This window comes from Grampus griseus (assembly GCF_964374135.1).
Source record: "Grampus griseus genome assembly, chromosome: 5".
Lineage (NCBI taxonomy): Eukaryota > Metazoa > Chordata > Mammalia > Artiodactyla > Delphinidae > Grampus > Grampus griseus.
This window is the reverse complement of record NC_138998.1, coordinates 25,265,166-25,288,491: the sequence shown is the minus strand read 5'-3', so window position 1 is coordinate 25,288,491 and position 23,326 is coordinate 25,265,166. Positions and strand designations below refer to the sequence as shown.

The window sequence follows — 23,326 nt, the reverse complement described above, 5'->3', positions numbered from 1 at the left end:
GCGTGAACTTTTTACCTTAAAGATGAGGTGAGGGGACTAAGAGAGTCTAGGTGATTTTCCCACTTCAAGATCAGCCGTATCTCTCTCTTTCGTAATGCACTCCAACCAAATCCTCTTTATGTCTCATTGGCCAGAATGGATTGCATGGCCTGCCCTGACTGCACCAGAGGCTGCTGGGAAAGCAGGGAATAGAATAGGTTAGACACATGGCCACTCCAAGTAAATTAGGGTTCCCTCAACAAGGAAAGAAAAGGAGAAAGGGTATTGAGTAGGCTGTCAGCAGTGTCTGTTCAACTCACATTAGTGTTTTTGTTTTGTTTTGTTTTTGTTTGGGGCATTACAGGCTGGAACCAATGGTTATATGGCTCCTGAAATCCTAATGGAAAAAGCGAGTTATTCCTATCCTGTGGACTGGTTTGCAATGGGATGCAGTATTTATGAAATGGTTGCTGGACGAACACCATTCAAAGATTACAAGGAAAAAGTCAGTAAAGAGGATTTAAAGCAAAGAACACTGAAAGAGGAAGTCAGATTCCAACACGGTAACTTCACAGAGGAAGCAAAAGACATTTGCAGACTCTTCTTGGCTAAGACACCAGAGCAACGCTTAGGAAGCAGGTAACTATCATATAAAGACATGATTAGTGATGTCAGCATTTCCGCAGGGATTTGGAGAATACTTTGGATTAATGACAAAGGCTTGGGATTAAGTAGTAGTAGTATTTTCCTGTTATTATTTGTATATTATGTGGTTAAGTATTTTCAACACTTTCAAACACTATGAACACTTGATATGGAACAATCTCCAAGATGTATTTTTTTTAAATAAATACTGCAGTTTTTAAATTTTATTTTATTTATTTATTTTTGGCTGTGCTGGGTCTTCGTTGCTGCACGCAGGTTTTCTCTAGTTGCAACGAGTGGGGGCTACTCTTCGTTGCCGTGCACTGGCTTCGTATTGCGGTGGCTTCTCCTGTTGCCGAGCATGGGCTCTAGGCACGCGGGCTTCAGTAGTTGTGGCACGCGGGCTCAGTAGTTGTGGCACATGGGCTTAGTTGCTCCGCAGCACGTGGGATCTTCCCAGACCAGGGCTTGAATCCGCGTCCCCTGCATTGGCAGGTGGATTCTTAACCACTGCGCTACCAGGGAAGTCCTCCAAGATATATTTTAAAGTGAAAGTTTCTGCCCCTTTAAACATCTCTGTAAAATATCATTAATCAGTCAACAAATATTTATTAAGTACATATGATGTTGCCAGCTATGTTAAGTACAGTTGAAATTAGTTTTGAGGAAAGTCAAGTTTTATTGCCTACAAAGGAATAATAAGATCAAGATATTTTAGAAGAAAAAAATAAGAAAACCTGATCTATGAAAAGACCCTTGGCAGTGAGTAACTGTGTTATGTAAGGAGAAAACCAAGGGTTTTCAAGTCACAGACATAGACTCACAACCCAGCTTGGCTACATACTGATCATTTTACCCCAAGCAACTGAATTACTTTCTTGGAGTCTCAATACCCTCATATATAAAATGGGGTTTTTTTGTGGGTGTGATTGTTAATTTTATGTCTTAACTTGACTAGGCCCCAGTACTCAGATATTTGATCAAACACTATTCTAGAAGTTTCTGTGCAGGTATTTTTTAGGTAAGAGTAACACATAAATGAGTAGGTTTTGAGTAAAGCGGGTTATTCTTCATTACGTGGATGAGCCTTATGCGATTTGTTGAAGGCCTTAATAGGAAAGGACTGACCTCCCTGGGAGAAGAAGGAATTCTGCCAGCAAACCACCTTTGAACTTGAACTGTGACTCTTCCCTGAGTCTCCAGCCACACAGCCTACCTTGCAGAATTTGAACTTGCTAAGCCTCCACAATTGCCTGAGCCAGTTCCTTAAAATAAACTCTCTCTCTCCCTCCCTCTCTCCCTCTCTCCCTCTCTCCCTCTCTCCCTCTCTCCCTCTCTCCCTCTCTCCCTCTCTCCCTCCCTCCCTCTCTCTCTCTCTCTCTGTTTCTCTCTCTCCCTCTCTCTCCCTCTCTCTCCCTCTCCCTCTCTCTCTCTCTCCCTCTCTCCCTCTCTCTCTCTCTCTCTCTCTCTCTCTCTCTCTCTCATACATACACATGTACTGGGGGGAGAGGAAAGAACTTTTCTTCTACCCTCTTAGGTTTAGGAATGGAAGCCTAAAAATTAAACTGCCAAAAGATGATTAACAAGAGAAAAGACAGATTTTTATTTATGTACATACACAAGAGTTCATAAAAAAGTGTAACTAGGGGGCTTCCCTGGTGGCGCGGTGGTTGAGAGTCCGCCTGCCGACGCAGGGGACACGGGTTCGTGCCCCGGTCCGGGAAGATCCCACATGCCACGGAGCGGCTAGGCCCGTGAGCTAGGGCCACTGAGCCTGAGGGCCCAGAGCCTGTGCTCCGCAATGGAAGAGGCCACGGCAGTGAGAGGCCCACGTACTGCAAAAAAAAAAAAATGTTACTAGGTGGCAGTTAGAATTGAGGGCTTATATTCCATTTAATAGGGGAGGGGGATGGGGAGAAGGTCCCTTACAGGAAAACAAATGACTTCTTTGAAATAGTGGGGTAAGGGCACTTATGGGAGAACAGTTGACTTTTAGGAAAGATAAATGGCCCTTAGAAGAATAGATGGGAGATATGATAGCTTTGTGGCAATGTCTATTTAGGTATGGTGCTGAGTTCTGTCACTGGTGATAAGAGTCAATCTTTCCTGGTTCCAAAACTCCTGAAATTCCCGGAGAGAAGATTTATGAGTTGCGTTTTTTTCCAAGGCTCTGCTTATCTTAAAGGCAGACAAAGGGGAGTTCAAAACCTGCATCTGCTGACTCTCAAATAACTTCAGCTCAAAATAATGTTTATGCCACTGTTGTGCATTTTGGACAGTTCAGCGCCCTTTTGGTTCTGTTTCTCTAAGGAACCCTAACTAATTCAGTGGGATATTTTGAGGTTTAGGTATAATGCTTGCAAAGTTAGATATAACATAGCTTAGGAATCATTCAATGTGATAGCAATTATTATTAATTAGTTCTAAGGGTGATATCAGATAATATTTTGACTAAACTACGAGCTCGTGTGTCTTAAATTACTTGGACTGAATTTTCAAAATCTAAAAATACATACAGAAAGAAAGTTACAACCATAAAGTAATATGACTGATTTTTAATATTACACCAAAACTTCGAGAGGCAAATTACTCTAAATCTTCTGAGTAGTTGTCAGTGGAGGCTGTAGAACAGGGCTGCCTTAGCTCCCAATGTTTACGTATGGAGGCAAGCTTTTTATTTTTGATCTGATTTTTTAAAATAGCGAAACAAAATTCATTTGTTAATGACTTTCAAAGCATTTCAAAGATAGCGAAACTAACAAATGAGTATTTTGAAATGAGATGGAACTCTTCACTGATGTGAAAGTAAAATGTGGAAGTGATTTTCCTGTGGAGATTCCAACATTGTTGTATTAGTGTGGTCAAAATAGGCCACGTTGTGATAACAGGCAAATCCCAAAGTCTCAGCGGCTTAAAACTAAAGGATTATTTCTCATTCATATGAAGTCCTTTATGGGTCCAGGGGTTCTCCAGGTATCTCCCTTCTGAATGGTGACTCAGAGCTTCAGGCTGCTTCCACCTTTCAGCCCCACTGGAACTGGTGGTTTCAGTTGCTATGGCAACAAGAGAGAATGCAGAGAACCTGGGGAGCTTTGTCCTGCCTCAGACCCACTTTACAGGTCATTTCAGATACACTTCTGTTGGACAGAAGGAGTCCTCGGGCCCTGCGTAAGGGCAAGGGAGCTGACTAGTCCTGCTTTCTGTCTGTCCAGGAAGGAGAGGAAAGCTGGATATGGTGAACACAGACCATCTCTACCATCTTGGCTCTCAAGCCCATGCGGGGGGAATCAGAGAATGTACCAACAGTGGCCAAGGCAGTGAAAGAAGTGAACAGTCTCTTTAGATGACTTCCCTGAAGGGAACACAACCCACTTGGTGTCTTTGAATAAAAATCTATCTCAGTACTTTATAAGCACACTTTGTTTTTGTTTTTTTACATCTTTATTGGAGTATAATTGCTTTACAATGGTGTGTTAGTTTCTGCTTTATAACAAAGTGAATCAGTTATACATATATATATGTTCCCATATCTCTTCCCTCTCACGTCTCCCTCCCTCCCACCCTCCCTATCCCACCCCTCCAGGCGGTCTATAAGCACACTTTGAATCTGTAAAATGAAACATTGACTAACTTCTTCGGGAAAACGCCACCTTAAAGCACTGGATCATGGCCTGAAGCTGCTCTGTCAAGCAAAACCTTTTCAAAAAGCATTTGTTGTTGTGACTGTTTTGTATAAAAACTGTTTACAACATTAGAGAGAAAGCATATAAAAACCAGCTGTTCAGTGAAAGAGAAAACCTTCCAACGTTTTCATTTCAACTCTTTGTATTTTTTAAACATTCATTCAAATGAGATAATGTTTGATTGCTTTCGTGGGCATCCTCCAAAGCTGAGCAAATACCTAGACAACGTGTTACACAGCGGAGAGGTCAAGTGCCCCCTCCCTGTTGCATTCACGAGCATTTGAAAGAAAGAAAAAAAACCCTTCTCCTTCCTTAGACATCACTGAAGGGAATCTCCTCTTTTGCCTTGATGGGTCTGTGAATTAATTTTGCAGAGAAGCCAAAAGCTTTTCTGATCATCTCACAGGGACTCCAGATAGGGTCAACTATGGCGTGTTCCAATAAAATAAAAGGTGAAGACTTAAGTATTTTTCAGGATTTATTCTAATCAGACAGTGCAGCCAAGTAAGGGCAAATAACCATGCAAGTCTCTGACTTAAGTGCTTCTCAGGCCAATAGCCACTGTTCTTGGCAGACCAAACCCCACAGCGTGGTCCTCGTGTATGGGCAGCTGGTATCTTTCCTTCATTGACTGTTCTTAGAAAATCCATTGTAATCTCTGTGTGGGGTTTGGTAACACAATAGCCCCTGTCAATGCTCTGAAATATATTCAATAAGCAGGAGAAGTCTCCCTGCAGCTGCTGATTTGGCCCTTACAAAAGGTGCTGCCACCCTCCATAGTCTCTCCTATTTGCCCAAGGGCACTGCATGATGATGGGCCAAAAGAGCCCTGAACAAATCTGCCAGGGAAAGGTTCAGGAGTCAAATAACCTTCACTCTAATTACACAACTGAGGTAAGCATGGCTAGTGCAAAATAGCCAAGTGATCAGCTTGCCCGTGGACGCAGAGGGAAAGGAGCAGAAGTTGGAGAGCCTAGTCTTTTGTTGTTAGCATCCGCACCCACAGATATTTATTGGAAAGGGGCATAAGGCACGGGCCCCGCCCTCCAGGGGCATCTAGTTGGGGATGTGGCGGAACATAAAGAAAACCTCAATGTGGCCCGTTTTTCCCCAGTCTTCTGTGACTAGTTGCAAAAAGGCTGCAGTTGGCCATCCCTAATGGACACGCCAAGGCCATCTGGGCCTGGTTGAGATGTTAGTTAAGAACGGTGCCTTTTTTAAAAAGTTTATTCTATTGAAGTAGAGTTGATTTACAACGTTGTGTTAATCTCTGCTGTACAGCAAAGTGATTCAGTTATACATATATATACTCTTTTTTCATATTCTTTTCCATTATGGTTTATCACAGGATATTGAATAGAGTTCCCTGTGCTATACAGCAGGACCTTGTTGTTTATCCATCCTGTATATAATAGTTTGCATCTGCTAATCCCAAACTCCCAATCCACCCCTGCCCCTTGGCAACTGCAAGTCTGTTCTCTACATCTGTGAGTCTATTTCCTAGATAAGAAAACTGTGCATCTTGATGTGAGGACTGGTATAGCAAGTTCCCCACGGTCACCGAGCCCATGGGCACTCTCCTTTATCCAAGTTAAATCTGCTCAGAGTGACTTTAAAGGTGCCCTCTTGACCTCTGGTACAGTGTGTTCATACCTGCCAGCGGCCATCAAGATGGTACAAGCTTCTTCCTCATGGCACCTGGTCCCATTCTAACTCCTCTGTTCTCTTTGAGACACACAGGCCTGAGGTTCATTCCTGATCTACTTGGGTGGAATTTTACCTCTATCCTTCTGACACATTTAAAATCTGGTACCAACCCCCATTCCTCAAATCTTTCTGATACTTTAAAATGTTGCTGTGTAAATTATACCTCAGTAGATCTGACTTTTAAAAAAAAAATCCGTCCTTGAAGTTTCAATTCATCTTAGTAACCCTCCCTCAAGGCTCTTACTCTACAGGATGTAAACCACACAGACATTGGTCAGTAGGTTCCTTTTTTTTGGCTGCATTGGGTCTTCGTTGCTGTGCGTGGACTTTCTCTAGTTGCAGCGAGCAGGGACTACTCTTCATTGCGGTGCGCGGGCTCCTCATTGCGGTGGCCTCTCTTGTTGGGGAGCATGGGCTCTAGGCACACGGGCTTCAGTAGCTGCAGCGTGCGGGCGGGCTCAGTAGTTGTGGCCACGGGATTAGTTGCTCCGTGGCATGTGGGATCTTCCTGGACCAAGGATCGAACCCGTGTCCCCTGCTTTGACAGGCCAATTCTTAACCACTGTGCCACCAGGGAAGTCTGATCAGTAGGTTCTAATAGATTGCAAGCCTGCATTTCCCTTTCTTTCAATTCATGGAGACTCAGTGACTTTGGGGAGAACAGAGTTACCTTATAGTATCTTATGATACAGTTTTCCATACCTCTCTTTTCAGTGGGGTCATAATGGGAAAAGTCCAAAGAGTCCTGGATGGGCCTTTCTGGATGGAGCTAGGCTTGAATCACAAAACAAGAACTGGGGAATTGCTGGACATCAGAAGCCTTCGACTGAGTTTCTCTTTTCCATAATAATATTTGACTACAATTTTTCCTTTGAAAAATTCACCTATATTTGCTGGCTTTCTCAGATACACAGCTATTTATAACTGCAAAAGCAAGTATAAAGAGGTTAAAAGAGGTTTAAAATACAGTTAAAAGACAGATAGGGTTGTTGTGATGGTTAAATGTGGCAAAGTAAGTGAAGAGCATAACGTTGTGTTAGCCGAGAGTGTAGCTCTGCATAAATGTTGGTCATTTCCACTTGTTATTAGTAACGTGATTATTGAGTTTAGACTCTAGTCATCTTATTGGACAGAGTCTGCTGCCGTAATCCTCAAACACAGTAGGGAGTCTCTGAAGGGGATGTATGAGGGAAGCTCTCAATCCCTTTCCTAAAAGCTTTCTGATTACTAGAACAAAAATGAAAAAGGGAAGACCGTGAATGTAATTAACTTTATTAAGGTTGATTTATGACAGAAATTGACTTCTTCCAAAAGGAAGACATCTCTTAGTCAGACCAGCATACCTACTCATATAAAAGAAAAAGAGGGGACTTCCCTAGTGGTCCAGTGGTAAATAATCTGCCTTACAATGCAGGGGTCACGGGTTCAATCCCTGGTCAGGGAACTAAGATCCTACATGCCGTGGGGCAACTAAGCCCGCATGCCACAACTACTGAGCTTGTGCACCTCAACTAGAGAACCCACACTCCCTGGAGCCTGCATGCCACAACTAGAGAAGAGAAAACCTGCACACCACAACTAGAGAGAAGCCTGTGCGCCATGATGAAAGATCCCATATGCCTCAACGAAGATCCTGCATGCCGCAACTAAGACCCGATGCAGCCATAAATAAATAAATTAAATAAATAAATGATAAATAATAAATCTTTTTAAAAAAAATGAAAAAGAGAAAAAAATCGTTTGAACCTGATGCCACAAAACAGCCCTCTTTTTATTTCTTTAAAACTTGGACTCAAGAAGAACCAAGAGGAGTGTATGGTAGACCACCCCTAATATGGTCCCCAAAGATCCCTACCTCCTGCCATCCACACCCTTGAGTAACCCCTTCCCTTAAGGATGGGCTGGACTTACTTGTACGTACTGACTTGCTTCTAACAAGTAGAATGTGGCAGAAGTAATGAGATGTCATTTTTAAGATCAGGTAATAAAAATACTGTGTCTTATATCTTGAGCTCTCTCTCTATCTCTCTCTTGCTATGACCATTTGTCCTGAAGAAAGACAGTTACAATGGTATCAGGCAGCCCTGTGAAGAGGCTCACATGGTGAGGGATGGAGGCTTTCCAATAACCATATGAGTGAGCCTGGAAGCAATTTACCCCAACCCTGACCCCCCACCCGAGTCGAACCCTCAGATGAGACCACAGCCTTGACCAACAGCTTTACTGTGATGTCTCTAGAGACCTTGAGTCAGAGGCACCCAGTTAACCCAAGTCTAGATTCTTGCCCCACAGAAACTGTGAGATAATAATAAATGTTTTTGTTTTTTTAAAATAAAGCCTTTTTTTAATATTTATTATTCATTTATTTAGCTGCTCTGGGTCTTAGCTGCAGTACACAGGATCTTCATTGCTGCATGAAGGATCTTGAGTTGCAGCATGAGGACTCTTAGTTGCAGCACGTGAACTCTTATTTGCCGCATGTGGACTCTTTCTTAATTGTAGCATGCGGGATCTAGTTCCCTGACCAGGGATCAAACCCGGGCCCCCTGCACTGGGAGCACAGAATCTTAACCGCTGGGCCGCCAGGAAAGTCCCAAATGTTTGTTGTTTTAAGCCACTAAATGTTGGGGCAATCTGTTACACAGCAATAGGTAACTAATATAAAAGGTTACACAACTAACTGGAAACACACATTTTCCCCCCATATTCTAAGGCAAATACTAGAATAATTTCTAGCATGGGGAAGGAGGGTTTGATAACAAACAACTGTAGTCTTGAGCACCGAATGTATGCTCAGTTATGCTGCTAAAAATTGCTAATGGATTATTTAAAAGTCTTTAAAGATTACTGTGGCAGTTGAGGGAGGTAGGTGGGGCTCCTAGAAATCATGTCATATGAAGAGTGAGGAGATCTGACTGCTGTCTTTTAAAATGTAAGTGGTGGTCAGGTAAGAAGAGACATGCTTCGCTTGTTCTATGTAACCCTGAAGGACAGAGCAAGAGGCAGTGAGCGCCTTGGAAGCTGCAGGCAAGCAGGTTCTGACCCCACTGAATTTTGCTGGTGTTTCCACGAAACACCAAGAACAAAAGTCACGTCAACTACTTCGCTGTTTAAAAATTACATCCAGGGGCTTCCCGGGTGGCGCGGTGGTTGAGAGTCCGCCTGCCGATGCAGGGGACACGGGTTCGTGCCCCGGTCCGGGAAGATCCCACATGCCGCGGAGTGGCTGGGTCCGTGAGCCATGGCCGCTGAGCCTGCGCGTCCGGAGACTGTGCTCCGCAGCAGGAGGGGCCACAACGGTGAGAGGCCCGCATACCGCAAAAAAAAAAAAAAAAAAAATTACATCTAAGTGTGAAGGTGGTCTACAAACAATGAAAATGTGACTATCTGCATATAGTAGAAGTGTGGGGTAAATTTTTTTTTTTTTGGCCATCTGTGGCTCGTGGGACCTTAGTTCCCCAACTAGGGATCGAATCCAGGCCCTTGGCAGCGAAAGCATGGAGTCCTAACCACTGGACCGTCAGGGAATTCCCTGTGGGTGGTTTTGAAAGTTGTTATTTTTCTAAATTGTTCTTCATGTGATATTGTCTCTGCAATTAAAATGAAATGTATTCTAGGAAAAGAAGGCCACATATTTTGAATTGCTAGAACAGTTCCTGTTTGGGTTTGTTACTGTGTCTCAGGCTGGCCATCTCCTTTCTTCACAGAGAAAAGTCTGATGATCCCAGGAAACACCATTTCTTCAAAACCATCAACTTTCCTCGCCTGGAAGCTGGCCTAGTTGAGCCTCCATTTGTGCCAGACCCATCAGTGGTTTATGCCAAAGATATCGGTGAAATTGAAGATTTCTCTGAGGTTCGAGGAGTTGAATTTGATGATAAAGATACGCAGTTCTTCCAAAGATTTGCAACAGGTGCTGTCCCTATAGCTTGGCAGGAAGAGATTATAGAAACGGGGCTGTTTGCCGAATTGAATGACCCCAACAGGCCCGCAGGTTGCGGGGAGGGTAATTCGTCTAAGTCTGGTATATGTTTGCTATTATAAGTTGTTCTCTCTACCACACGGGCAGCAGGAGTCTCAGTTGACATAATCCTCGAATGTTCCTAATACGTGAAAATCTGTTGAATGAGCACTGATCAGTCAGGAAGGGCATTTCAACCACAAAACAGTTCAAAGGATAGGTGAGCTCACCACTAAGACATATTTTCTCTCCTTCCTTCCTTCCTCCCTTCCCCCCTAACTTACTTCCTTTCTTTATTCTTTCTTTCTTCCTTCATAAAGAAGAGTACAGTCTCAGTTTTCACTGAGACCTGGTTGAAAAGGAACCCTCAGGTTTATTTTGCTAAACTAAAAGCATGAGCCTTTGCCATCATGTCCCTGACAATTACACAAAGTCCTAAGAACAGAGAATGGAACTTTGTGGTATGCTCAGAAAATGAGCATTTGCAATTCTTAGTAAACAATCATTTTAGTTTTTCTTTGTTTATATCTTTTCATCCTTTCATCTTTCAGTATTTCTCCTTCTTCTGTACTTATTAAAGGGATTTTGAACGTGGAAATAAATGTTTCTGATTTTCCCCCTCCCTGGAAAAAAGGAGTGGATTGTACTATTTTGGAAATATTTCAGATTACAGAATAATTTTTAATTTATAGAGTCTCTTTTCATTATTTCTGAAATACTCTACCATTATAATGTTGAAGCATGTTAAACGTAAATACACATGAGGTCTGGGGATTAAAGTATTCTGTAAGTTGAGTTCTTTAGGTAGTAGTCTACAAATTGCTTACCTGTATAATTCCGTATGCCATCAGTTCCCAAACTTTGCTGAACTTTGGAATCACCCAGAAATCTTTTAAAATAATAACATGTGACTCCCACTCCCAGATTTTAATTGGTCTGGAGTACAACCTGGGCATCTAGATTTTCAAAATCTCCCCGGGTGATTCCGGTGTGCAACAAAGTTTGGGAACCACAGTCATGCAGATTTAAATGTTATTACATATGGGTCCCTGTTTTCGTTACTCAAAACCTCAGTCTTACATTTTGACAACAACTTTTCAAATACCCAAAAAAATGCATAACTTTGGCAATTGCAGTTAAATGAAACTGAAGATAATCCGTATTCATCTTGTAGATTTCCTTGCCCTTGCACACTTTAGTTCTTCACACATATCTTGGGAAGTAGATCTCTTGACTATTTCAAGACCTGAAGGAGACATATGGGCTTAGAAACTGATTTGAACAAACAGTGGCCCTCATTTCAGGTGGCTGCCCAGCCAGCTTTATAGGAGAATTAGCACTTCTCAAAAGCACAGCCAAAGTGAGAATTTTAAGGCACCCCCCCAAAAATATATATATATACATATATATGACACAAATATACATCTGGGGTGACCATATATATATATGTGTGTGTGTGTATATATATATATATATATTTTTTTTTTTTTTTAAGATGTATGTGTGCCTAAGGAAATCTCTCTTGGCCCAAAGGTGAGAAACCTGGCTGAAGTTATTTTAAAAGTTTTGTCCCTTGAGTAAAGGTACCAAGAATTACAAAAAACACTGGCCAAAAATTTTTTGGTTAACTGGAATCCAGCTAACAGTAATCCTCAACTACAAGACAACATCAACCATATCTGGAGCAAGGAGGAAGAAACCTCCATGGAGTTCAGTCCTGGGTTAGAACACCTGCCACTCACCTGCTCATCCTCCATCCTCAGTGAGCTCCTTGAAGCTCCAAACCCTACCCTAGAGACACTGTAGAGTCCTGAATCACCAAAGCAGAATACAGGTGTGTCCTGCAGATTCTTCTTCCTAAGGCAAGAAAGTAGATTAAAATTTGATAAAAATTTCTAAGTCTGTTTAACAAAACCTAATCAACAGTTAACAGAAATTCAATTAACTAGAGCATTCCAAGAGTAGAGATCTCAGGATTTAGCTTTATAAACATCAGACATTTTAAAAAGTGACTTCTACTTGCATTGGTTCTTTCATGTGAATGCCTACTGCTTTTGATCAACTTTAAATGCAAATCTGTTTCATGTTTTAGAAGTAACTCAGGAAAATAATTGAATAAGATACCTATATTCAAACAGTCACCAAGTAAGTATGTGTTGAGCTCTAGTTATACATTGAGCCCTGCACTGGGTGATGTTGGGGACACAGTAGAGAAATAAGACAACCATCTAAGAAAGGCCCTGTGGTGTAGTGTAGCATGCAGTCTCCTGTGGGTGTTATTATTCACATTTTAAAAGAGGAAACTGATGCCCATAGATGTTTTGTGGCTTGTCCAAGGTCACACAGCTCTGCAGGGGTGTTGTGAAGACTAGAAATAACGTATAGGAAGCACATAGTGCTTGACTTGCATATAGTAAGGGCATACTAAATTGAAGGTCACGGTCAGTAAGTAGCAGCAGGTCGAATGATTCCTGGTCCAAGGACAAACTATTAAGACCTGAACCTTCATTAAAAGTTCCAGAGGAGGTGAGAGAAGCAAGAGAGCTGCTTCCTGGGGAGTGGTTGAGAAGGAAATTTTTTACACACAATGAAAGAAAAATCTAATTGGAATAAGTGGAGACATGGGGGCCCATCCCAGGTCTCCTGCCCATCATATGCCAGGTGGGAATCCACCTGGGCCAAGTCAGAGTACAGGAGGCTCACAGGGGCAGGGCAGGTAAGGGACAGACCTCAGCATGGAGATTAAATGTTACAGATGGAGAGAAATAAGCCAATGCAAAGGGATTGGCTCAGATTGTGGGTGGGATTCAAGACTGAAATAAGATGCAGCCAGATGTTTTATCAAAGAAAAGAAGTGATTTTTGAAAAGGGATGCTTATTTTTAAACAGTTAAAATGAGCTTATGTTTTTAGAGAAAAATTTTATATATAAACAAAATGAAATATCAGGGGAAACACAGACATATATGAGTGAACTATTCAGACAAAGAAGAACCGAGGAGAAGTCATTTTTATTCTTCTAGTTTGTCAGGGATTGTTTGAAATGTTTGTTTCTTAAAGGGGTAGATGGAATTAATAAACCGCTTGAAGGGGCTTAGAAGTGCCTTGCAAAGCAGGAGGTATGGATGATGTTTTCACAGGAAACAGTGATGAATGATTGATTTTAGGTGTAATTTTTCTTCTTTTCTTTTTTCGGCCACACCGCGAGGCATGCTAAATCTTAATTCCCCCACCAGGGATTGAACCTATGCCCCTGCAGTGGAAGCACAGAGTCCTAACCACTGGACCGCCAGGGAAGTCCCCAATTTTAGGATTGTAAGCCACAAAGAGTTTAAAAAGTATTCTCAATTGTTTACTTTGAATATCAAATTCAAGATGTTTCTCATTTAGGTGACGAGGCATGAATGTGAGATAATTGAATGATTTAAACTTTGCTTCTTAGGAATTGCTCATTTGAAGTCATTGAGGGAATTCCCTGGAAGTCCAGTGATTAGGACTCTAACTGATGTGCACGTTCACTTTCACTTTCACCCAGTGCACTTTCACTGGGCACTGCACTGGCCTGGGTTCAATCCCTGGTCGGGGAACTATGATCCCACAAGTTGTGTGATGCAGCCAAAAAAAAAAAAGAAAGAAAGAAAGAAAAAGAAATCAGAGAGAATACTACATCGATTTTTAAAGATCATTATTATTATATTGTGTTTATCATTAGGGCAGTTTAACTGATGTTAATTTTTGGACAGTAAAACATGATGAAAATAGTGAAAATATATAATACTTGCTTCTTAAATGATTGTTCTTGGCAGTTATAAGCCTTAAGAAGAAAAAAAATAGATACAAGATTTTTTTGGTGGTAGGGAGGCCAACCTGGAAGATTTACCATATTAGCCATTTTGATCATCAAAAAAGTAAAAAGACTGAATTTTCTTGGATCATCTGGGAAAAATAATTGCAGTCGTTTAGGTTTAATTATTCTTTCAATAAATATTGGTGCCTGCCATGTGCCAGGCCTCATTTCGGGGAGATATGCTGGGTTTTGCCCCTTTAAACTTTTTAGATTGGAAAGCACTTTTGTTCACCCTGTGTATCACTAAACTTTTATATCTCTCTGGGTAGAGATGAGTTTTGTTCTTTCCATTTTTTCCTAAGTTTTCTGCACTGAACATATCTTTCTTTTAAAAATCAAGAAAAAATATATATTTCTTAAAAAATGTCATGAAGAACCTAGGAGTAAGACAGGAATAAAGACACCGACCTACCAGAGAATGGACTTGAGGATATGGGGAGCGGGAAGGGGAAGCTATGACAAAGCGAGAGAGTGGCATGGACATATATACACTACCAAACGTAAGGTAGATAGGTAGTGGGAAGCAGCCGCATAGCACAGGGAGATCAGCTCGGTGCTTTGTGACCACCTAAAGGGGTGGGAGGGAGGGAGATGCAAGAGGGAAGAGATATAGGAACATATGTATATGTATAACTGATTCACTTTGTTATAAAGCAGAAACTAACACACCATTGTAAAGCAATTATACTCCAATAAAGATGTAAAAAAAAAAAAAAAGAAAAAATATATTTTTTAAAGCAAGGCAGGCCCTGTCATAATTGGAGCTGGATGTGTGCCCAGGCTGGCTCTGGCAATAACCAGACCCTGAGGACCTCCTTCCTGGCCGAAAGACATGAACTAGCCTGGGTACCAGGAGTAAGTCCAGGACTCCTGGTCTGAGCCAGCAGAGTCTCCCTGGACAAAGCCAGCAGTTGGTGTCTAAGGTTGAGCCAGATTCGTGGTCCCACAATCCAGACCATGAACTGTGGCTAGTTGGTGGCAAAGTTTTTACCAAACCTCAAAGAAAAAAAAGAAAGGACAATGCAGTGAGTCTTTCAGGCGCTACGCTCTTCAAAATATCTTATTTTATCACATAGCTGAAATGTCTTCTTTTATGAAGTAGTTGATATTTGACAGAAGTAAAAATTGAAGACCAGTGACTATTCCTCAAGTATTTTTTTGAAATTTTACTGATGCATGAGATTTCAAAATCTGGAACCCCCTGGACTGGATGACCTTGAAGGACATTCCAACTGTAAGGAAATTGTGCTTCAGTGGGAAATGATGCATTTTCTAGAGGAAGATCTACAAACTTTTTCTGAAAAAGACCAGATAGTAAATATTTTAGACTTTGCAGATGACAACTACTTAACTCTGCCTTTGTAGTGGGAAAGCAGCCACAGACAAGGGAAAGGACCAACTCTGTCTGTGTGCCAATAAAGCTTTATTTACAAAAACAGGTGGTGGAGCTGGATTTGACCCACAAGCTGTAGTTTACTGATTGTAGTTGTAAATAAGTCTCATTATTAAACTGGCTGGGTTATCTGATTCAAACAGAGCTATTTTACAACTCTATAAATTATAGATAACTAATTGGGATGTAAATTAATTCTTGTCTATAGATGTTCAAATAACGCTTCCCCACTGAATTAGTTTGTTAGGGCTATGATAACAAAGTGCTGGGTGGTTTATACAACCGAAGTTTATCTCAGTTCTGGAGGCTAGAAGTCTGAGATCAATGTGTCATTGGGATTGGTTTCTTATGAGGCCTCTGTCCTTCCTTGATTTCTAGATGGGCACCTTCTGTCTCAGGGTTCTCCTTCTGTGTGGGTCTGTGTCCTAATTTCTTCTCCTTATAAGGACAACAGTCATATTGGATTAAGGCCCACCCTAATGACCTCATTTTAACTTGATTACCTCTTTAAAGAACTTATCTGCAAATACAGTCACAGTCCGAGGTACCTGAGGGTTAGGACTTTAACACATGAATTTGGGGAGACACAATTCAGCCTATAACTCCCCTTAAGCCAATTTTATGTCCATTTGCTCGTTCGTTCCAACATTCCTTTACCCCATATAAATCTGTGGGTTTTATTGCTTCTCTGAACTGGTTGAAATGCCAGTTTCCTCCTTAAAGAGTTAAATAAAATCTTTAACATGTTTTCATTTATTTCTGTATGACAGTCATGATTTTACCCTTTTTTTTGAGAACTATCCATTAACACAAGGCAGAATGTCACAATGCCATCATGGAACCTGGGGCACATTTTAAAAATTCTGCTTCCATAAGCAAAAGTTCTCAGCAAGAGCCCTCTGTCTTTTTGTTCTCTTATGAAACACACAGCAGAGAGCAGAGCCCCTAAACAGAGGGCTGGTGGGAGCGGTGGTGAGGCCGGAAAGCCACTAGCATTTCCCAGGGAGTTTGGTTGAGGTGCATGGGGCCAGCTGACTAGTCTATATTTTTAAACCTATTCTCCTCACCCTGCCTCTCCTGTCTGCATGGCCAGCTGTCACACACATTCCTGCCATGCCCACAGTTCCTGCATACAGCAGGGGATGCTATCAGGGAAGAAGAAGCAGGGAGGAGAGAGCCAGGAGCCACAAGAACCAAAGACAGCTTCAGAAGTCCACCTGAATCTTTTCCGACAAGTGCATATGTGTGCTGTATTTCACCTAAAGAGTTGGCTAAGCGGCATCGCCAGCATCACCACTAATAGTAACACAATAAAGACTCCCATTTATTGAGCACTTACTATGTGCCGGGTGCTGCACTTGGCACTTTTTGTATATTACTCCCAATGCTCACAATCATCCTGTGAAGTGGGTATTCTTATCTGCATTTTATGGATGAAGAAGGAAAGCTCCGGAGGTTAACGGACTTATCCAAGTACACAGTAAGTGCTGAGTAAACCCGGGTCTACCTGACAGCTCTTGGCTGTGTGGTCACTGGTTTCCTAGGTAAGAACAGCCTCTGTTCCTATTCCCTAAAACATCTCCTGTGTTTCAGAGCAGAGCTAGTGGACCAAGCCCAAAGGGGAAATAATTTTTTTTAAATATATTTTGTCAGTTCTAAATGGACTAGCAGGGCGGGGATAGGAGTGAGGTGAGTGAGGCAGTAGGGCACAATATTTAGGACATGTAAGATGACACTCACTCTCAGGATCATGCCAGTAGGTGCAGCCTTGAAACTTGCATAAAACTGGAAGTGACTGCCTCCTTCAGTTCTGTACCTTAGACCTTTCATTCCCCTCACCCTAACTCTGGGCCTGTGTCCTAGGCAGCTCAGGTGTAGATGCTTAGCAAAATCCTTTCGAAGCTACATTTCTTTATTTCTCTGCATCTTCACAATCATCTACATTCATTCATACAACAAATTCTAATTGAGGCCTTACCATATGCTAGGCCTTGTTGTAGGAGATGGGAATACCACCCAAGACAGACCACGCACGTCCAGAACATGTCCCCTTTTGGCTGGATCTCTATTAGGCAATATCGATCAATATATTTTTTAATTTTTATTTATTTTTGGCTGCGTTGGGTCTTCGTTGCAGTGTGCAGGCTTCTCACTGTGGTGGCTTCTCTTGCGGCAGAGCACAGGCTCTATGTGTGCAGGCTTCAGTAGTCGTGGTGCGTGGACTCAGTAGTTGTGGCGCATGGACTTCGTTGCTCCGCGGCATGTGGGATCTTCCCAGACCAGGGATGGAATCCACGTCCCTTGCGTTGGCAGGTGGATTCTTAACCACTGCACCATCAGGAAAGTCCCACGATCAGTAATTTTTCTTCCTTCTCTTATCATACTTTAACTGATGCCAAGGACTCGGAAGCACAATGCCCAGGGGGTAGGTAGTTAAGAACTGAAATTCAGTTTCCCTTCTTCCTTTCCTCTTTAAGAAATTTCTCCCAGGGACTTCCCTAGTGGTCCAGTGGTTAAGACTCCGAGCTTCCACTGCAGGGGGCACGGGTTCAATGCGTGGTCGGGGAACTAAGATCCCACATGCTGCGCGGCGTGGCCAAGAAATAAAAAAATAAAAAATAAAATTTCTCCCACGTTTATGCTTTAAAATCCTTGTCCTTAAAAAGCTGTGAAATCAAGACTTGTAAACTCCTCGTTACCTCTCCCTGAAAGTGGAAAGTTACAGGCAGGCCAAAAGACACATCCAGATCAGATCTTGGTGAATGTTGTTTTAACAAATGCCAGTGGAATGAAGGGGGCAAAGCCTGCTCTGGCACGTGTCATAACTGGTAACGAGGCGAACAATGGTGAAACAGCAGTTCAACCAAACAAACATTCGGATGCCCTTGTCTGCACCTCTCTTCCCAGGGAGCGGGGTGCCCTCCGGCCCTGGCCTCTGCCTCGTTGTATTCCGGGCTAGGCCCATAAAACAGCACAGCACATACCGCAGGGCAGAGCTTGGCCCAGACATGTGGAGTTTTCATGATTATGATGACTTTATGACGATGTTGGCATTTCCTGTCACAGTTGAGTGCTTGATCAATTCTAAGTCACTTAAGACTCACCTGCGGTTTGTAGACTCTCTGGCCACCTTGCCTCTCCCTCCTACAGTGCATTTGGGGTCACTTTGTCACTCACTGTGCCCTACCCCATTGTGTGCAGGGCTGCAGAAAGGAAAAGAAATAAATCCGTTCCATTTTGGAACAGGAATTTAAGAAGAGGGCCAAAGCCATTAACTGGTTTCTGGATTCTTAGCACTTAAATGATGTACTCTATCTGCTCACATCTCCCACCCACCCCTTTCTTTTATGAAAAGATAGCTCAGCTAATTCACCTTAATTTACATGAAGTTGGAATTTTCTTGTGTGTACCACATGAGACACACAGGAGCTGGATCGCCTATATTTAGCCCTTTTCCTCCCTGGCATGGTGACCATCTTGCCAGTAAAAGTGACTATAAGCCAGCATCCCTTGACACAAGGAAGAAGGAGGGACAGTGGGAAAGACTAAAAGCAAAGTGCAATTCCACATCAAAGCTTACTTCTAATCATACCCTGGCACCAAAGACTAACTTGGGGAGAATGTGAGAGCGTGGAAGGTTTCCTTTAGAAAAAATTCCAGAGAGAATGTGTTTGACTAGTTCTTCCCTGTTTCGGAAGAGGCGGACTATTGAAATATTGTGTCATGAGGACATGTCTGCACTGGCCCCGTGGTGTGTGCATCTCTCCCCAACTCCACGGTCTAGGTGACTTCAGTAGCTTGGATTGGACAGCAGTGGGTGTATCTGCCATCACGAAAATTGGCAAATTCTGCAAATCAGGTTTGTTTTTTTCTGGGGAGAGGGTTGTTAAGCATTACCAGCTTTTCACTGACTTGTCCCTGGAACATACTGTGTCTGGTTAAGTTATGACTCTGCCCGGGACCCCACAAGTTCTGCCCCAAGACTTGCTTCCATTTGCAGGGGGTGGGCAAGGCTGTAGGGGAGAAACCAACGAAAGTCACAAGCCACTGCCCATGGGAGATACTCACCAGCCAGAGAAGCTGAGAAATGCCAGGAAAAGCTGGATGCAAGGCTACCAACATCTGAAAGAGGACCGTAAGAGAACGTGAAAGAGGGGCAACCACCAAAACCAGAACAAAAGGAAAGAAAGGCAGGGAGAGGAAAATGGTCCAAGTGGTCTGTAAGTTCACTACAAAACTTTACTTAACGTCCTAAGATGTCCTGTGGAATCATCACTCCACAACAAGGGTTCATTAAAAATGTGACGAAGCTAATGTGGGCATGTGATTTGATGGAAGTTTTTTCACGTTAATGGGATCTGCCACCTCTTCCATGTGCACTGACTTAAAGCAAATGTGATTCATTCATCTGCAAAGATACAAGACGCACAGAGTTAAAAGTGTCCCCCACAGGTTCCCAAGAGAGACTTCCTTCTACTAGGAGTTCTTTCCTTCAGGCACAAACATCACCCCAAGCATCTGCCACAAACTTAAGCCATAGGTCCCAAGACCACACTTATGAGCTGCTGGGCTGCTGAATGTCACTAAGAAGACATTAGAACTCCCTCCTGCCTAGTAAGTTCCCCCTTCAGAAACTTTTGAGATTGGAGGATCAGGTATTAGGGTGGGTGGTAGGCTGATTAATAGCCCCCGGAGATATTCATGTCCTAATTCCTGGTCAGTGTTAACCTTACATGGCAAAAGGGACTTTGCAGATGTGATTAAGAATCTCGAGTCTGCCTCTGGCTGTCAGTTCCATTCCAGTGCTACAGGAGTTCCAGCACCACGTGACTGACTGACTGGTGGCTTTCAGTTTTACGTCTTGGAGACAAAGTGAAAAAAAAAAAGGATCTTTAGATACGGAGATTATCCTGCATTAATAATTGCAACCCTCCTTCTAAGGGGGATGCAAGAGTCCGTCAGAGAGGGCTGTGGGATATAGGGAAGCAGATGCCATTGGTGGAATTACCCACATTGAAGATGGCGGAAGGGGCACTGAGCTACCAGAAACTGAATAAAGCAAGGAAATGGATTCTCCCTGGATTCTCAAGAAGCAACCAGTCCAGCCAACAACTTGACTTTTAGCCCAGTGAAACAGATTTCGGATTTCTGGAATCCAGAGCTGTAAGTGAATAAATTTGTGTTAAGTCATCAACTTTGTGGTAATTTGTTACAGAAGACATAGGAAACTAATACAAGGTACAACATATTTTTTCTGGCCTTGGAATTAAAGAACTTTCTGAGGCTTTAGGAGAATTAGGAAAATACAGAGGTCAATTATTCTGCAAAGGAATAACTATAAATTGTGTTAATTAGCAAACAATGCCCCCTATTCTCCAATCCTGACCTTGACCCTGCCCTAGGGGAGGGCAGGGGTTTTTTTTAGGCGTTTTGGGAGGAAGGACATGAGAAGAAGGAGAAAGAGGTTATATGGCAGCCTACCCAACAGCCACCTCTTCTTCTTCATTGCACACGGATGCCAAATATCGCTCAGGGAAGCTGCATGCCCTTGCCTAGGGGATGAATCACGATTGGTCTAAGCGCAGCATCCCCTTTGCCAATAATTGGTCTAGGCACGGTCATGTGACCTCTTCCTGGCCAATGAGAAGTAAACAGATGCCTGTTGACATGCTTTTGGATGGATTTTTTTGGTCATTGTTCTAAATAAAAAGAACCACATGAAAAAGAAGCCCTTTTGCCCACTTCTTTTTTTTTTTTTTTTTTTAGCGGTACGCAGGCCTCTCACTGTTGTGGCCTCTCCCGTTGCGGTGCACAGGCTCCGGACACACAGGCTTAGCAGCCATGGCTCACAGGCCCAACCACTCCGCGGCATGTGGGATCTTCATTGACTGGGGCACGAACCCTCGTCCCCTGCATCAGCAGGCGGACTCTCAACCACTGCGCCACCAGGGAAGCCCTGCCCATTTCTTTTTTAATGTTTAAGTTAGAAGAGGACCATGATGCCTTGCCCTGAGGTGGCCATCTTGAGACCATAGTGTATGAGCTTGAAGATAACTGCTAACACATGAGGCAGAGTGGCAAGATGGAAGGGCCTGGGTTCTTTTTTTTTTTCAGCCTCGCCTCAGACCCTTGACCTTGAGAGCACAGAGTGCTAACCACTGGACCACCAGGGAATTCCCAGGGCCTGGGTTCTTGATGATACTATTGAGCTGTCAAACCTACCACCCTCAGACTTCTGAAGAAGATAATAGGCCTCTTAACGCTTAGATTTGCACCGATAGTCAAGATTCTGGTTACTTGCTGCCAAACGCACTTAAAGAACACAAGAGAGAAGTTGGAAATAGATGGAAATCCAGAGGAATGCATATCATGCTCTTACAGAAGTGGGCTGTCAGAAAACAAACGCACAGAAGCAGAGAACAGAGGAGCGGTTACCAGAGGGGAAGGGGCAGGAGGTGCAGAGGAGGGTGAGATGGGTAAAGGGGATCAACTGTGTGATGACAGATGGAAGCTAAATTTTTGGTGGTGAGTACACTGCAGGGTATCCAGAAGTAGAAATATAATGTTGCACACATGAAACTTGGATAGTGTTATAAACCAATGTCACTTCAGTAAAAAATAAATCTAAAATGGTTGAAACTTCACCATTAAGTGTTCAACTTGATGAATTTTGTATTAGGTATAAAACTGTGTAACCACCACCCCAATAAAGACATTGAACATTTGAATCACCCTTTTTTGTTTTGCCACACAAACTTGTGGGATCTTAGTTCCCCAACCAGGGATTGAACCCGGGCCACAGCAGTGAGAGCGCTGAGTCCTAACCAATGGACTGCCAGGGAATTCCCTGAATCACCCTTTAAAAAAAAAAAAGTGGACTGTCAGACCTACAGCTGCTGCCAAAGCTTCCAAAGTGAGTCCCCAAAGGGGACTGGAGGACACCCTGTGGGGGGCAGGAGACACCCAACACAACTTTGGCTGGTAGAACTACATCTGTGCATTCTGCCCACCTGAAATCCCTTTCCAAACCCTGGGGCCGGTTATCCAAGTGACAGACAAAGCGTTATTTACTTAGGGCACCAGCACCAGAACCATGAGAAAAACATGCAATAGCAAAAATCATAGTCGTCGGGCTTCCCTGGTGGCGCAGTGGTTGAGAGCCCGCCTGCCGATGCAGGGGACGCAGGTTCGAGCCCCAGTCCGGGAAGATCCCACATGCTGCGGAGTGGTTGGGCCCGTGAGCCATGGCCGCTGAGCCTGCGCGTCTGGAGCCTGTGCTCCGCAATGGGAGAGGCCACAACAGTGAGACGCCCGCCTACCGCAAAAAAAAAAAAAAAAAATCATAGTCGTCATAGGAAAAATTTTTTAAATTTCTTACCCTCCTTCAGAATTTAGTGTGATTTGGATTTGGATTATATATGGCCAGAGGCACAATGCTTTTGGTGCTCAGAATCTCAAGCGATAGAATCACAGAGGGGCTCACTGCACCTAGGGCCAGGCTGCTTGGGTTTGAATCCTGTTCTGTCACTTACTAGTTACACAACCTTGGACGAGTTGCTTGATGTTTTCTTTTCTTTTTTTTGCCTTCGCTTTTCCCATCTCTAAAATAGGGTAATGATGCTAATACTAGCACCTACATCTTAGGGTTGTTGTGAGGCTCCAATGAGTGTATCTATACATAGTGTTTAGACAGTGCCTGGCACAGAGCAGGTGCTTTACGTTGAGAAGCTGTTGCTGTTAATATAGTGAGAACCTCTAACGATCTCAGTGTGGCCCCGGCTCTCTGCCCTCTGGTCATAGGGAAGTGACTTGACCCAAGGCCTACCAGACAGAGGCCACTCGAGGTTGTGTGACTGACAGCAGCGGGACTCCCCTTATCATTTGCTGAGAGCCTGTGAGCTGCTGCTCCTGTGACTTAGGTCAGAGGCATGAGAGGAGCATTAGGCTCCTGAGACACTAATCAATGGACCGCCAGGAAATTCCCTAAGTCCCCAGGGACACTTTACCTCTGTCTGCCCCCCACTCCCACTCGCATGGGATCACAAAAGCCAATTGCTTCCCACTTCACTTGGTAGCCGTGGGTTTCTGTACTTGTACCAGAAGCTACTCTTG

General features: G+C 43.2%; 1 protein-coding gene across 1 annotated transcript in view; it reads left to right on the top strand.

Annotated features, from left to right (window-relative positions):
• GRK7 (G protein-coupled receptor kinase 7) overlaps positions 1-10,058 on the top strand; it is a gene marked incomplete at both ends in the record, with an annotated part of 34,719 nt that extends 24,661 nt beyond the window's left edge. The window contains 2 exons of the mRNA XM_082655549.1: positions 344-618; positions 9,722-10,058. Coding sequence (XP_082511675.1) covers positions 344-618; positions 9,722-10,058 — 612 coding nt within the window. The remainder of the gene's footprint in view (positions 1-343; positions 619-9,721) is intronic.
• Between the last annotated feature and the right edge of the window lie 13,268 nt (positions 10,059-23,326).